Source organism: Anser brachyrhynchus, assembly GCF_964034855.1.
Source record: "Anser brachyrhynchus genome assembly, chromosome: 4".
NCBI lineage: Eukaryota > Metazoa > Chordata > Aves > Anseriformes > Anatidae > Anser > Anser brachyrhynchus.
In genome coordinates this window covers 50,504,811-50,522,099 of record NC_137698.1, presented here as the reverse complement: position 1 = coordinate 50,522,099, position 17,289 = coordinate 50,504,811, and the positions used below count along the sequence as shown (strand labels likewise).

Here is a 17,289-nt window from a genome sequence, read left to right as displayed (position 1 = left end):
AAAATAGATCTTACTCCAGGAACGGTTTCATTCTGTTTTAACACAGGGATGTTATTCCAATCCCATTTATTCTGTGGTAGCAGGCTGTCATAAGTAGTAAAATGACTTCAGTTTCAGTTCTGAAGCTTTCTCACATATTTTGAGATTATTAAAGACAGTTAAAAGGACAAAGCATTTATGCAGCTACTTTTATGCCTAATTTAGCTACGTTTTTATGTTGAAGTTGAGGAATGCCCACAGTATCTGCTAATTTTCATGAGATTAACTCTAAACACAAGTCTTTACCACTCTTGAATCTTAATGGTGTATCTACTTTTTATGGATCTATATTTAATAAAATATTAATACTGGACATGATTTTATGATATACTCAGCATTGTTCCTCTGAACATCACTGCAAAATAAGGAAACTAATTCAGTGATGTTAATGACAAAATGTAACAGTTGGAAAGACTCCAAAGCGTGCAAATGACTAAACTGAGGCAAGAATCTAAGCACAAATGAAACCTCGCTGCTTCCACATAATATGAAATATATGGGAACTGCAGAGCACGGAAACTTTTTAAATATATGATTATATATTCTGAAAGCGGTTATAATTAAGAATTTATATTATACCCAAAAAGTACGGTGAGAGAATATTAAGGCTATAAAATTAAACACTCAGGCATGAGGCATGCCAAAATTAAAGCGGCCTTTGCATTACAAAGGAATTTTGTGGCAGCAGTAGGGGTTGAGAATTCAATCCTTCAGGGCAGCACCCAGCTGTATTAACCTTAAGTTTCTTTCCTCTGCCAGAATTCTGCATTTCACATCTTTAACTCCTACAACAAATGAACGGGGGAACGTCCGAGTTTCCAATTCCCACAGAACCCCATTCACTGAGCTAGCAAGATGAGCATCTTCCCAACAGATATAGCTGTATTTCCCTGTGCCAGTTCACCGACATCTTCCCCTTCAAGCTCTGCGATGTGACCAAAGGTGCCCTTCTTACACCTCTTGCTATCTTGAAACACTACCAAATTCGGAATAACAATGCTACTGCCAGTAATGCAGGACCAGCAGGAGACGAGAGGCAGCTGAATGGTCTGGCTGCCGTTTGGCTGCAGTCTCACAGAGCCGTCTTTTCCCCTGCAGAGACAAAGCCACCTTAGAAGAGTTCCTGCTCTCCCAGCACCCTGGCAACTCACTCCTGTTCCTGTGCCACCAGTGCAGCTCCTTACAGGGTCACCCAGCTCGATTAACAAAGAACGGATAAAAACACTCTGCAACATAAGTAAGGAGAAGGCAAGAAGGGCAGGAACTACTACTGTCTTTGCTACCCAACTACCTACTCATACCATCTAACTAAGGAAACATTCCTAGACCTGCTTTATCACCTGGCCTTTGCAATTTCGAGCGTTCATACAGAAATGAGTACTTCAAGAAGGCTGAAACGCAAAAATGCACTTTTCTTTACTTCAAACCTCTTCAAACATCTACCAGTCTTCTACTCAAGAAAAACTAGCTCATTATAATGTGCTGAAAATGAAGACACCTTAGCTATGACCCCATTTCTTCATACCTATATGGTGTGGTTTGCATTAAAAACATACTAGGGTACTAATTTTATATTCTAAGAGAGGGAATATCTATATTCTTTAAATTACAAAATCACACAGAAGCTATAAGATTCCAGACAGCAAACCATGCATCTCTCCCCACAAGGGTGCATAGCTAAAGAGGGGCTGTTTTCAAACACATGAAATTACACCGGGGGGGGGGGGGGGGGGGGGGGGGGGGAGAAGTCTGTTGTTTACCAAAAAATTCAAAACCTTTCAAGTTGATACAATCATTTCATAAAAAGAACATGCTGGGGGGCAGGGGCTTATTGATATCTCTATTGCTAATATGCATCTTCAACTTTTTGTCCAGAAGACAGCAAAAGCTTGAACTTCTTGGAAGCAACAACTTCCCTGAGAAGACCAAGCTATGAAGATTTAAATGAAATTCTATACTAATAAGATAATTAGCCACACTACAAATTAAAAGTAATTACCAATTTTTAAATTGTTGAGTGTAAAAAGTGGAAAAGAGGGGGTTTACAGTCTCCTTAAAGCATTAATAAAAAACCACTCATTGCTTTCCTCACATCCTTTTATTTTACCTACATTTGTTAAACTTTTTAATATAAGAACGTGAAGCAGAACAAACAAAGAGAAAAAGACATGCCTGGAAGAGATCTTAAAATATTAGTATCAACCTGGGGGTTATTTTTTTGCTGTTAGGACTGTTTCTTAGAAAGAGATAAATCTTGCCCAACCAACAGAACTCTTACCCCTTAAAAGCACTAGCACTCAGGTCCACACAAAAAACCCGAACACAAACATTTAATATTTGGTATATCTGAAAACAAAGTCTTCCATGATTTTGAGAAAGTATCTTAAATTGATATATATGAAAATCGGTAGCTTCTTAAAAAAAAATAAATTGCAAAGTATCTCATCCTGTTGAATAAAATTCCTCTATTCTAACAACCAGATACTGTCTACAATAACAGCCCCCAAACCCTAAATATTCATAGACATTATCAATTTTGTTCCTGTGTGACCGAAGAGAGTGACACAGCTGCTCACACTGCACTTTGCCAGGGCTACTAGAGTTGAGCTGTGTTTCTCAAGCATTTCTTTCACCAGAGTGTTTGCTTAAACAATCCTCTTGCCTTCTGGCACACCTGTCACCCGGAGCAATGATCTAGGTTAAATATAACCCCATTAAAAAAAAAAAAAAAAAAAAAAAGGTAGTTAATTTTAACCTGGATCACTTCCCCAACCTAGTTATGGGACACAGTTCCACGAACCGCTGTGCTGGCACAGCTGAGGGGGGCAGCAACGAGGTGAGCGCAGGGAGCAAGGAGCAGCCGGGCCTGTTCGAGCCACCAGTGCCCCCAGAAGCACCGCCTGTCAAAGCGTGTCACCGACAAGCCCCGTGCTGCGCGGGGCTGGGGGCTCGGGGCTGCGCTCAGGTGCTCTGCGCCTGGCTGTCGCTTCACGTCGCGGCTTGAACTGCACCTCACTTCGCCTGTTCCTCGCAGTCGGTCTGGTTTTACGTGAGAACAGCACGGTTATGAAGGCGTTAGGGTGCATACGGTCGGTTAGGGGAAGACAACAACGTTTTTCCCAATTCACACCTGCGGCGGGGGCCCCGCCGCCCCCTGAGGCCCGCCCGGGGCGCCGTGACGGGAGCAAAGTGGGTCACCGGGCCTAGCGCTGCCCCCCGCACCGCAACGCCCCCGGGGCCGCCCTGCCGGCCCCTCACGGCCCCTCACGTACCGGGCTGCCGCTCGCCGTCCTCCTCCTTCCTCCTCCCTTCTCCTCCTTCCTCCTCCTCCTCCTCCTCCTCCTCCCGCCGCCTCCGCAGCCGCCGGGCCCGCCACTGCCCCCACCGCGCCTGCGCCGCCGCGCACTGCCAGCCGCAGCGCACCCCCCGCCACAGCCGCCGCCTGCGCATGCGCGGAGGGAGGGAGGCAGAGAGGGTGTGGGGAAAGGGGATCCCGCGCAGGCCCGCGGGGAGGGGAGCGGAGCGCGCAGGCGCGGTGGGAGCCGCGGGGCCCTGACCTGGGCTCACCTCGCCCGGGCTCACCTCACGGAGGGGAAAATGGCGGGCGGGCGCTGCTGGAGCCTGACGGGGGAGGAGTGCGGGGCTGGCGGGCCCCTGCGGGGCACGGCGCTCCTAATGCCGGCTGGGGGAGACGGCCTGACGGGAAAACCCGGCCGTGGCCCCCGGGAAGATGCACACAGGAAGATACAGCTGTAATAAGAGTTTGCAGGAGGGTCTGTTAATAAAAGTTGGCATCCCTGTCTTTGTGTAGCTGTGTGTTTTAAAAACGTATACAAACTGCAAGATGTGGCTATCTTACAGACTTTGCAGACTAAGTTGTGAAACATGGTCCGGCCAATAAATGCAAACGGTGCCACAGTTAATCAAACAGATAACTAGCTGATACTACACAGGCTTTACGTATAACTGTAACATGTTCCAGACGGTATTCCGCACTGCCTGCTGTGGGACTGGAAGATGCTTAAAATGCACAGTGATTATTCTAGCATAAACCTGTTCTGCATGCATAACAAACTACCTTCTGTAAAATAAAACATTGCTTAGTGGCAGAAGTATGTAACTTTTCCCATTTTTCTCAGTTCCAAGGATGTTTATTTTTCAGTTGATCTTCCAGTGATATATCTAAAACTATAATTACCAATATGTATCTATAGAAGTGTAACTTGTGTTTGTGTCTGGAATGAAGCAAGAACTTGATTTGGCTGCCAAAATCTCATAGATCTTCCTTTCTGGATTACTTTTCAGGTAGCTCAGTTTCCCTGTTTGATTCACCTTGTGACCATACACAAAGGTAGTGTGGGGACACAAACCTTTTTTAGCTGTAATGCTGCCAAAGAATTAACCACGAGCCAGATTTTTTCTGCAGGAAAAACTGTGAAAAGCATCAGTAAAAAACACTTGAGTTTTGATATTTACTGATATATAATACTCTATTTCTAGCCTTCAGTTGAGGAATATTGACATAAATGAAGCTAATCATGTAATTACTTAGGGAAAGGAGTAATGCTGCTATGATGAAATGCAGTAAGGATAACACAGCAGGGATGGAAACTCGAAGGAGAAAATGCAGAAACGTCTTCAACAAAAATACATAATTGCCAGGAATAGAATGTGGCCAAGAAACGCTGAGGCTAAAATTAGCATCAAGCTGTATGTATAAAATTTGCCACAGGATCTTTAGTCACCAGTAGTAATTCTTCAGAAAAACACAGCAGAGATACTACAACTTATCTTTTGACCCAAAGTATACCTTGTAGGTATGGGGGAGCAACACCAACCTTCTGCAGTGCCGCAGCACCAAATTGCTCCTGGAAGCTTGCAAATCCCTTACCTTTTGGGATCTGTCAAGATCAAAGCAGGCAACACACCTGGGCAGATCACATACACTTTTGTTTGCGCCAAGGTTATAGCCTAACTGAGGCAATGTTTTTTAATGCATCTTCTTCTTTTAAAGTACTTTAAGGGCTTCTGAAAGAACAGGACAGAAAGCTTAGAAATTGAATAGTAGTATTGTGAAATTATTTCCTTCTAGAAATACTGTGTTCTTGAATCTTACTGTCAACGTGAGTTCCCTCTGATGGTTCCTTGGGGGGCAACATAATGTTCAGACATTGCCAAATTATAAGCAGTGAGTATTGGGCTTGTGCTCCTGTAACTCACTGCAGCCACAATGGCAGGAAGGAGGTTTGCTGCAAAGAGCAAGTGAGTGGTAGTGCCCCTTTCACACCAACACTGGTATTCACCTGAAGCGATGGGGGAGTCATATCCCAAGTTACTGATGACCTATCTACATTTAAAACTTATATTAGTTAGCCTTCGAGTTTTAAGTGGCAGATGAGGCATTAACTCGAAGTACATCTACCAGTTCTCTTTGAATCCGCGAAATAAAAGCTTCTAGTACAGCTGTCTGTCAGTACATATCTACTTTATACTCCTGGTTAAAAAAATATAAACAAGCTAATGTTCGTTTTCTTGTTTTCCTTAGGTACCTAAGTGCCAAGAGTTAAGTGAACCATTTCTGTTTTGTTTCTGCATCCTGATGCAGTAAACCATGTCAAGTGTGTATAATCCTCGTTAGCATGTTAAAACTTATTTTTTTAGTCAAGTCACTGGAAAAATAACATAAATACTATGCAATTTGATTCACTAATAATAAAAATGCTGAATCAGGAGTGTGATCTCTTAATTCACTCGTGTAGTTTTGTTGTGCTTATATACACATGGACTGTAAACTGTTTTGCTAGGGATGGACTTATTTTTGCTGGGAAGGAACAACTGATCCAGCCATCAGCATTAGAAAAGAGTGGGAAGATTATCCTTGACACTGGAGAAAACGCTCGTATACGTGTCAAACAAGCAAAAGTATTAGTCAATAGATTCAGGGCTAAATACTGTTTTCATACCACTGTACACATTATTCAGCTTCCCAATGGCAGGAACTGAAAAATTTCTTAGAGCAGAGTCCCACTAGTCATTTCACTGAGAGTTACAGGTGTTAAACTTGCACCTCTGCTGGATAAAATAAGGAAGTATAGATTACAGCCCCACAGCTAATACCACTCCTTCCTTTTCCATTTAAGCAGGTTGTATGAAAAGAAGAATTCAGGCTCTCTTGTCAATAGGAGCCATCTCTGTTTCCAGAAGATAAGTAGGGCTTTTGTTTACTACATTCATTTTCTTCTAAAAATCACAAATATACACAAGTGGAAGAACAGCTCTCTTTTATTGTTTCAGGTTTACAAAGGGAATTTAAAGGCTATATTTGAGCTACTTTAAATTGGAACAGATTATCCACATTAAAAATTTCTTCTCAAGTAATATGTGGTTTCAGCACATCGCTGCTTTTTGTATTGGTGTTTTCACGAGCAGAAGTATTTTGCTTTGACAATGTCATCATATTTATAATTTCCTTTTTGGGGTTTTCTTCTAAGTCAGTTTCAATTGCTCCAACTTCTGCTAGTTTCCATTCAAGCTCTGTAATAACAAATGATAATTTATGCTAATAATTGCTATAAATTCTCAGTTAAGAATAAAAGATTTTTTATTAAATATTAGGCTTCATCTCAACAAGAAAAACAGAGCCTTAGACAACCCAGCTGTATCCCAGTAAAACATCTAAACTGAAACTGCAAAATATCTTTGCTTACTATATATTCTTATCACTGTAGGATTACACAAGTCATTCTTTGCTTTTTGTGTCTTTTTTTTCTATTAAAATATTTAAATATTTATTAAATATTTAAATATTTAAGCAGCGATCTTTAGATCTGATGATTACAAACAGCATAAACTTTTCTATAAAGTGAATTATTCAAAAGCATTTCTCTTACCTTCCACTTTAAGATATATCCCCCCACATTCAGCTACTCCTATGAATCTGCCTTTTATTTCACCAGATTTATATACAAGTATTGTGGGTAAACATGTATCATCGTAATCCTGAATGCAGCTGTTCACAATGGCTTTGACAAACTTGGCTTCTGGAAACTTTCTGGCTAGCTGGCTGAGATGTTCATTAACTAGTAAACACATTGGGATGCTAGGAAAGGATAAGAGAGTATGATCATACTTCCAGTGTACATGACTTGTGGAACTAATGTTATTTAAAACTGAGCCTTTGAAGAATAAACATACCTTTCCATTGCCTCTGTTTCTATTTTAATTTGTAATGAGGTTTTCACCACAGATTTTTTGTAGATTCTTCTAAGATCATTTGATTTAAAGAGCTGTCCAAATAAAAACTGTCAATGCATATAATAGGCACGGTTTATGAAGCATGTCTGTAAAGCTACCAGATGACTCAAGCAAGCATTGTACCTCAATTTTGTTATCCACTAAGATTTTAAAGCTCATTTTGTCCATTTATTGTAGACTTCACAAGAGACTTTAGATCTCTAACATACATTTCACTCGAATTTATTTGAATGGGTGTTGAATTTAACACTGAATTACCTCTTAATTCTTTAGTAAAATCTAAATAGTGTCAGGGAAATCTTTATGTAGTCATATTGCCACCATAGGCCTGTTCATTACTTTCATAGCTAGTATTTGCAGCACAATCACCATATAAGCCTCTGTAAAAACAACAAAATTCGTAGCTTGTTCCCCTCTTGTCTGTTAACCTTTGCGATGTTCAGATTTTTGTTGAGACTGAAGAGGATTTAACCTATATACCGTCAAAGAGCTCCACCAGCACCCTCTGGTGGCCAAAGGCAGGTGAGGTTACAGTTCTGGAACAGAACTATTCATTCCTAGGGAATTATGAGGTTTCTCACAGACTCGTACGTACATGATGATCCAGTACAGAATTGATTCTCCAGTAAACAAAAACAATGAGAAGGAAGAAAACATGCTATTTTCTTTCAAGTCTGTAAATTTAAATTACTGTAATTTGAACAATTTCATTTGATTGACTTACTCCTTCCCCCTGGAAATAATGCTCGATTCCTGACAATTGAAAAGAATCAAAGAAACTTCCTTCCCACATGCTTAAAAAGATGGAAAAGAGAAATCTAGTCTGAATTTAAACAACATGAAACATTCCATATTAATTCTCAGTGCTTTTGAAGAACATGCTAGAGTTGCTAATGTATGTGGGCTAATCATGGTAGTTTTCTTTGACATTTCTGCTGGATTCTGTCACAACTCCTGCTACCATTAGAGAACCAATATAGGGAAACCAATAAACTAACAAATTCCCTTAGCAGTCCTTGATTTTCAGAGCTGAGACTTTCCCTGCTGGGCTTTTTACTTGTTAAAGGAGAAACAAAGGTAGAAAAAAATCTGTTAAAGGACTCCTGTTGAGCTATGAGTCTTCAAAGGAACTTGTGTTAGCCTAGACAGTCAACAACAGTTTCTCAGTGAAATTCAGAAATCTCAGTGAGATTCAGCACATAAGCACACAGAGCACAGGGGCATACACAGCAAAAGAAATCTTTAATACAAATGATCAAAGACAAACTAATTAAAGTGAATTAACAAATCAAGAAGGTCCCGTGCTCCGTGCTGTCTGTTCCACTGCCTCCAAACAATTGCTATTTCAATAGTCTATCATATTTCATTTTTCTTGGTATTGCTTTTTAATTACCAGTTGAATTCTCTGTTTTGAAGTACTTAACACCTTATACTAGAAAGTAATTACCTTGACCGATAAAGATGAATTATGACCCAAACATCCTTAGGAGCATTTGTAACTTCCTTTACATATTGATCTCCACTAATTTCTCTTAGCTCCCCATACTTTTGCCTCCTCTGAAGACATTTCAATTCTTGCAAGCGCTGCTGCCTAATTAAAAAGCAATAATAAAAATAAGCACATTTGGAACATTTAAAATGCATCTTTTAATAATATCTACTGCATTTCTCTCAAATCCTTTTAAAAAAATATTTTGAGAAATACTCTAGCTCAAGGTCTTTTTGTATCATTTCATAGTTAGAAAGGCTGCTATACTAATCTCTGTTCTGTAAGATAACATTAAAATACATCTTCGTAGTTTTATGCTTACATATCAGTATCAGATCTGGGAAACTTAAGTAAAAAAACACTAAACAAGTGTCTTGATCATTTGAGACAAAGCAAGAAAATTTTACAAGGTACAAATCGTTTCTGTAATTCTGAACATTAGTAGTTTGAGGAAGAACTACCAGTACTTAAAGTGCTAATGTTACGCAATTTAATATTAAAATAATTCATGAAATGTAAAACCAGTAGATGGCGGTCTTCATCTCAAAAATAATCGCAACATAGAAAGTGAAAATGCCTTACTGAGGTGGGTTGAACTACAAGCAGCTATTAATTTTACTGATCGAAAACCACTATAAAATTGGCAAGACTAAATATACGCACAACGTTATTATACTCTAGCAGCAATACATGATAATTTACATTCACAGCTTTCACTTAATTATGTGAAGGATTACCTTTCTATGGGAATACAGTACTAGATTCAGTGTTAGGGCTATAATTATTTTAGTCATTTCAACACTGCAAAAGCAGGAAGTACAGGTAGAATCTAGGCAGAGAAAATGTTCTGATCACATAACCACTTTTATTCTATCTAAACTGCTTATGTCTCATTTTTCTTAGTTACAGTACTAAGCTCTGCAGAACATAGCAGAGTACTTTGAAAAATATTTTCAAAAATAAACACGTGAATGTCCCACACAGCTGGAATTACTAAGTCTCCATACAAGCTGCTGAGATTTTCTGAACCCGAAGTCATAAAATGTATTGACACTGCATGGTATGGTAATCATATTGGTGTACGTCTATTAACAGTTGGACGAGAACCTGGGTTGTATTACACTTATGTCTAAGAACATTACATGGTATGTCACAGAACTACAGATGAGGTCAGCAGTCATCTCTGGAAGTCATCTGGCCCAAGCCAAGTCATCTGTTCAAGCCAGGACACTCAGAGCAGGCTGTCCAGGTGGCTTTTGAAGATCTCCAAGGAATGAGACTCTACATCATCTCTGGGCAACCTGTACTAGTGCCCAGACACCTTTGCAGTCAAGAAGTGTTTCCTGATGTTTAGAGGGAACCCTCTGTGTTTCAGTTTGTGCCTGCTGCCTCTTGCCCTGGCACTGGACACCACCAAAAACAGCCTGGCTCTGCATTCTTTATTTCTTCCCTTCAGGTATTTATATACATTGATGAGCTCTCCCTTGAGCCTTCTCTTCTATACAAACTTCAAAAGAATGTTTTCATGTAGTAAAAAATAGAAAGGCCATTAAAATTAATCTTCCATAAAAGTCAAAACACAATAGTTATGTATAAGAGGCCCACAGTTGACTTTCTTTTACTTTAAACAGAAAGTTTATCAGTTGTCAGCATTACAAAATATGATACAATGAAGCTGTAATTTCTAATAAACTTCACACTGCATTTTTATTTCAATATGTTTAGAAAGCCTACTGTACCAGAAATGAGTACTATCCAAAAGGCAGAGAAGTGTTTCACTCATAATACTCAGATTAATTAGTTAGTTTTCAACTATAAATACTGAGCAGTTAGAGTACAGCACTGAAATACATTTTTCTTCTTTAATGGCATGCTGTCCTGAAGTAAAAGTCCCTTTATAGGTAGCATGCACTTCATATGCAAAAACCCATGTGCAAAAAACCTCTTTCACAAAGATGGGGCCATGTATGTTGGAACCATGTACGTTGGGACTTTGTTTTTCCCTTAATGTTCTTCTGTAATATTATAGACAAAGCATACCCATGACCAACTCTACATTTCCTCCCAGTTTGAAATCCACAGAAAATGTTATACAGGAAATGTTATGCAGAAAAAGAGGGAAAATGGGCTCTAGAACTTCTCCTTTCTCCAAATATTTATCAGCATTGCTCTAACTCCTGTATCTTCAGAGTGGTAGGGTGAGGGTCATAGTTTAACCAAAGAGACACTTTTGTAAATTGTTGACTACACAACACTTCAAATATACAACACTTCTCTGCATGCAGCGGCATGGTACAGCTGAACTGAGAATGTGTAACAGTGGTTTCCACTGTGGCCCCTTCTATTTTCCTTTAAATATGCAGCTTTGAGGCTAAATTTAATATTTTAAAAGGGGAATAATTTGATTCTAAGAAAACCTCAAAGCAAAGTATGGTGTGAACTGCCTCTCTTTGTCAGTGGCTATTGGGAAGATGTAGGACAGTAACATCAGTGCTATCAGCAAAAGAACAGAAGGTAAAAGGTAGAAGTTGTGTCAGCAGACATTACTATTCAAAAGATTCTGAGTTTATGTTTCAGAATGTACAATAGTGACACCACTGTTAATTTGGCCAGGAATATCTCACTATACCTGTACATTTCAACAGCCTTCCTATCAGCCTCATCAAAGTCATCTTCAGCTTCCTTTAATTCTTTAAGACTCATTCTTTCATACGGTTTCACTAGAAACAAACAAAATTGGTCACCTCGTGTTCTCTGGAGTGCCTGCACATGTTTTAAATGTATGAAAATTATTACTCAGACATGGAACTAATGAAAGGAAAATACATACTGATTTCAGAAAGCAGTCAACTTTGGGTAACTGGTAAGAGAGAGAATTAAAAAATGAATCTATTTAACCATACTTGGTTACTTAGATACTTGCTTGCATAGTTACTTGCCATTACTGTTTCTATGGATCTAACTACACCTGTACTGGGTTCAAATTCTGTCCTACGCCTGTCAGCTCCACCAGTTTGCCCAAAGCAATCCATAAGAGTCTAGATGATAGCAAAGGAACGATAGAAGAATTAGAAAACAGGAGTTAAAACTAAGTCTTAAAAACCCAAAGTTGTTAGCAAAACAAAGGACCTGTTAGATCAAGTTAAGAGGAAGACCACAAAAATGATCAGTGGTTTGGAACAACTCTTATGAAGAAAGGCTGAGAGAGTTGGGTTTGTTCAGCCTAGAGAAGAGAAGAGAAGGCTCCAAGGAGACTTTATTGCAGCCTTTCAATATGTAAAGGGGGATTATAATAAAGATGGGGAAAGACTTTTTACCAGGGCCTGCAGTGACAGGACAAGGGTAAATGGTTTTAAACTAAAAGAGCGGTGATAAGGATGAGAGGTTAGGAGGAAATTTTTCACCCAGAGAGTGGTGAGGCACTGGCACAGGTTGCCCAGAGAAGCTGTGGATGCCCCATCCCTGGAGGTGCTCAAGGCCAGGCTGGATGGGGCTTTGGGCAACCTGGTCTGGTGGGAGGTGTCCCCGCCTATGGTAGGGGATTGGAACTGGATGGGCTTTAAGGTCACTTCCAACCCAAACCATCCTATGATTCTAACGGTAATTAAAATGGTGCCATATGCAGCGGTTTGCAATGCTATCATCTTTTTTAATATTCTGGTGTATTTTAACTTTATTTTTACGTAAAAAAAAAATATCCTGATCAACACTGTCTGCAAGAATTTGGCAGAAGCTACTACTGAAGACACAAAGATGATATATTTTCCTCTGTTCTGGAATAATCTAGAGAACTCAGCAGAATCTGAAGACTCCTGAACTAGCTGTAACATGCCTTTGAATTTGTAAGTCTGGCACTTGTCAGAAAATGAGAATTACTAGAACATATTTAAGCAAGAGCCTTAGTTGCTCTATGCAAAACTGTTTGCCTTCAGGAAAATAGTGGGTACCAAGAGGTACAGTTTTAGATGTGCAACTTCTAGTTCCTACCATGTTTGCGACTACAACTTCATGCTTTCTCTTCTTCAAATGGAACTTACAGAAAGCCACAGTAGTAATTTTCTAGTACTTAGAGGTAACTGCAAAAAAAATGAGAATACATTTTTCTTCATGCTTTCTGTGAAAAAAGTTTTAAAAAAATGATTAAATGAGCATTTGTTAAGACTTAGGTATGTATCCTGTATTAAGGCAAAATAAACTAGATTATTAGATTATGTTCTTTCCATTCCTGTTTCTGTTCAGTCTGTGATCTATGAAAATCTCTTAATTTTGAATGTAAGGAGATGGCAAAGAATGGCTCTTGTACTGGGGAAGATTCCCACTCCGGAGCTGGACCTTGCACTACACACTTCAGCTTTTCAAATCTTGTTGTACTAATGTCATATATTTTTAATTTTACTTGCCTTCTGCTTCCTTCTGCAAGCATAAAACCATTTCTTCAATTTCATCTTTCGGTTTTTCTTTAGGAGGAAGAATTCCAAAATTTCTCAGTATCTCATTCCATTCAGTATCTTCATTTGGATCCTGTTTTGATATTATGGAACAAAACTAAATTGACAAATCAGTCTTTCGTGACATTTTTAAAACAAAACAACAATGACAAAAGAAAAAAGCACCTTTTTTTACTTAGGCATATATTAAGGATATAACAACCATACAAAATGTAACAAATAAAAGGTTGCAATACTTTTATGGACCATGCTCTACCATGAATTTCAATTTGTCATTTTTCAGTTCTAAACAGACAACTGTAAGAAAATAGGAGAGAAAAAACCCTCAATATGTAAGCAAACAAATCACTCTCCAAGACACATCAGCTAAAAATTTTCTAAAAGATGCACGGAAACCTACTTCAGAAACCCAGGACTACCAACCACTTAAACACACTTAAAGAAATATGGGAAGATTTTTGTATCAATATTTTTATATTACTACTAAGAATAGAGAGTTTGAATAAACATGCAAAAGCATACTTAAGAGTCAGAGAAAAAAGACCTTTTATTTTAAAGGAATGATTAACATGAATGTGTCAACATAAGCTACTTGATACACCATGTCTATTTATAACATAGGGCTTTTGTAGGTATTATGTCTACATTTGTCATAATTTTAATTAAGCAGTTAAGATAAAGAGACTGCATCTACTCTGAAATTATCACATAAAAAGAATCTGTTTATTTAACTGGACTGCAACACGTTAGGAGGCCTTTCATATGGATTAGAAGTACTAAAACAGATTTTAAAACAGGTTGTTAATCAAAGTGTGGTATTTTTTTTGCCATGAAATAACAATTTGTTTGAAAACATCCATAAAGAAAACACTGTACAGACATTTATATATCAGAAATACTTAATATTCATAATAACGCTGCATCAAATGAATAAAAGGTGCATTACAAAAATTTTACCTGAGGAAACTTACAGGATTTGCATTAGAGTGCTACCATGCCCACGAGTGCTACATTTGCCTTTTGAGCCAGCGGCTGCCTTGCTTTTATTCAACAGACCTCTCACACAGAACATAGCGTGGGTATAACAACACAATTCTAATGGAGATCCCACAGACCAAATGCTAAGATATACATGCCTCCAGGAATTTCATAAAGACAAAGTAAGCCCTTTTGCATTTTGGATGTAAACATACTTATAAAACCCCCAGAGAGCATAGAATCATGCTATTACTCATGAGGCAGTCAAGTACCGTGGGTTTGCAAGAAGACTTTTACCTCTTCCAGTTCTCCTGGCATGAGTGAGAAAGTGAGGTGTTGCAGGGTTGGAGTGGAAAGGAAGTGGCAGCAGTTTCTGACAGTTCCTGCACGGGCTCAGCAAACCGTAGGCACTGCTACTGCTACCGATATTCACTACTAGTGGAGCATTCTGGCTTTGCAAACATTTAGCACCTTATTGCTAAGATAAAATAGATTTTATATCTGAATACTTCAATTGATTCCTTCTGCAAAGCTCTGAGATCCACATTTTGAACAAGGAATGACAACTCCACTGTAAATAATTAGTGACATTATTTGGAAAATTATTTTCTGTAGAATTCTACTGCTAAAAACAAGGTTATTTTATCAATGTCTTTCAAATATACCATCAAACTTATTTTAACTTTATTCACATATGAAAATATAAGAAATAAGTGATGTTTTCTTCTTGACTGAAAAATAGTTGAAATAACCCACTGAATAAAATAAAAGTTCCATGTAAGATTATATGACTTAGATAGCCACTAAGGGGTCTAGAATAGGAAAAAACCAAACGAAGATTTCGCTATAGTGTAATTCCCCAGCATTAAGTAAATGAATAATAATAATAATAGTAATAATAATAAAAACTTACAATCAGTCTTACTGCAAGTTTTCAACCCTTCACTGAATAAGAATTTGACAATTTTAACTTAAATACAGTGAGGGTATCAAAAGGCCCACAGAACTAAGAGGACTACTTCTTCATGGGTACCACTGAAGAAACATGGGTAACACACAAGTAATTTGGCCTCCACGCAAATGCTTTAGTGTATGATTTGCAGTCTTAAGTCACTACCAGTTTTCCCTGCTTCACAGAATGCAAATCCTTCTACGTGGTGTCAGGACTGCAAAGAATTATGAGGCATTAAAAAACAAAACTAAACTAAAATCATTATCATAACAGAACCACAGCACAGCTGAGGCTGGCAGGGCCCTCTGGAGGCCACCTGGTCCCAGCCCTGCTCCAGCAGGGCCACCCAGAGCTGGCTGCCCAGCACCACGTCCAGGCGGCTTCTGAAGATCTCCAAGGAGGAGACTCCACAGCCTCCCTGGGCTGCCTGTGCCAGGGTTCCGTCACCTGGCACCATGAAGTGCTGCCTGGTGTTTAGATACAACCTCTTGGAAATTGGATCAGGAATCCTCAGTCACGGTAAACGTACCAGAAATAGGTCTCATAATACCTCAGCTCCAGTCTCAAGCAAGAGAAGATCAGAAACTAGCAAACCTTCAACAATTCTTAACAAATTGAGTTAAACCAGCGTTCCAAAACTTGGCATTAAGCTACTCATTCAAGCTTGCTGTAATAGTTACAGATTAAATAAATGAAAATGTGTCAAAAACTTCCCAAGATATAAAGGTAGAAATGCAAAGGAACCCCACAATGGCAAAAATGATCCAGGATAAATTGGTCTTGGTGTGAAGCGGTATTACTCAACTAGCAGGCCACAATACCAAGCAAAAAATAAAATAAAATCTTCTCACTGTTGCCAATGATAATGTTGGTTACCACTAGCTCTGACAGGAATGGTACGTGTATTAAGTTTGGGAATGCTCTGGGTAGATAACTTCAACAAAGCGCAGTCTTTTATTATTCTTAAAGGGCATATACGAGGGTTAGTTCCTAACCACTAGAAACTCAGAGGTGCATCTGCACAAAGGAACTGCTTGCCCAGGACTTCTCCTGGCCCAACCGCTCACCACCCCTCCGCCTCCCCATTTTCCCTGCAGTCCCCAGCCCCAACTCTCCCATCGCCCTCGGTCTCTGTGCCCACCTGCATGGCTCCCCCTGCTGCCCTGCCTTTCCTTGTAGAGGCCGTTATCTTGACCCACCAGTGGCTGTTGGGACCGGGCACCACCAGTTCTAACAGCCACACTGGGCCACTTGGGCCCACACGGTGCCTACTGCTGACTCCGTGCTGCCTCCATGACAGGCAGGACCTGCAGCCCACGAGGCAGCCTTCCCGCCCCAGCTGCCCCTCGTCCTTGTAGAAGAGATCTTGAAGCACAGTCTAATGATGACCCAGCTTCAATATACCTCCACAGGAGGCAGCTGGTACAAAGCTGGATCCTCGGATCACAAAAGCTGTCCCAGCTGCTCACCCATGCTTGCAAGCACAAGGAGTAGGGCTGAGGTCACTTCAAACTGTGGCCAGCCGGTACTGTATTAGAAACAACAATCCATTTCTACACAGGATTATTAGTTACTGTCAATATAATTATACCCTCAAATATTTCAACACAACTCTGGTGTGAAAGCAAACTCAGAGCAAGAAGCTTGGAAGACTGTGAGGCTAACTTACTCTTCTGAGAAGAACTTCTTTAAAACTACATCAGAACCAGCTGAGTTTTCAAACAGATCTTAAATCTGGAAGAATGCAAGTAATGCAATTAAGTCTTCTGAATCAGAACCATAGTGTATCAGTGTTCTTAATAAGTTAAAAAAAAAGCCATTATATTTTAGTTGAGTTAAAGTCGAGGTATTTCTTCAAAACATACTGTTTATTCAGTTTCCTTTAGTTAAGAGAATAGAGATTCTCAGTTTTTTTCAGCCAATTTCAGCATTATTACCATTAAGACATGCTCTGAACTGCCAGACCCCTTTATCATCAGTGCAATTCAGTAGACCACCTGCAGACCACTTACCTTGGCTCTACAGGCTGCCAGAAGTCCACAGGCAATCGTGAAGTAAGTGCAGGGGCAGAGGATGTCATCTTGAAAAGCAAACCACGCTTTTTGCTTAGCCTTTATAGAAACTGCTTA

General features: G+C 39.5%; 1 protein-coding gene across 1 annotated transcript; it reads right to left on the bottom strand.

Annotated features, from left to right (window-relative positions):
• Positions 1–4,459: 4,459 nt before the first annotated feature.
• Positions 4,460–16,733, bottom strand: PDCL2 (phosducin like 2). The gene is made up of 6 exons (XM_080589486.1): positions 16,302–16,733; positions 13,183–13,303; positions 11,412–11,502; positions 8,741–8,884; positions 6,930–7,138; positions 4,460–6,573 (listed from the first exon to the last, which is right to left on the bottom strand). Exons 1-6 carry the CDS (start codon positions 16,305–16,307, stop codon positions 6,410–6,412), a joined length of 735 nt encoding a protein of 244 aa, XP_080445612.1. The 5' UTR covers positions 16,308–16,733; the 3' UTR covers positions 4,460–6,409.
• Positions 16,734–17,289: the final 556 nt, after the last annotated feature.

What these genes read in the sequence shown, in the direction of transcription:
- PDCL2 (XM_080589486.1), bottom strand. An exon ending in CTTGCAGAAGGAAGCAGAAG is followed by an intron (nt 11,503 to 13,182) that starts GCAAGTAAAATT and finishes GTTTGTTTCTAG; the next exon opens with TGAAACCGTATGAAAGAATG. An exon ending in ATTCATCTTTATCGGTCAAG is followed by an intron (nt 7,139 to 8,740) that starts GTAATTACTTTC and finishes ATCCTTTCCTAG; the next exon opens with CATCCCAATGTGTTTACTAG.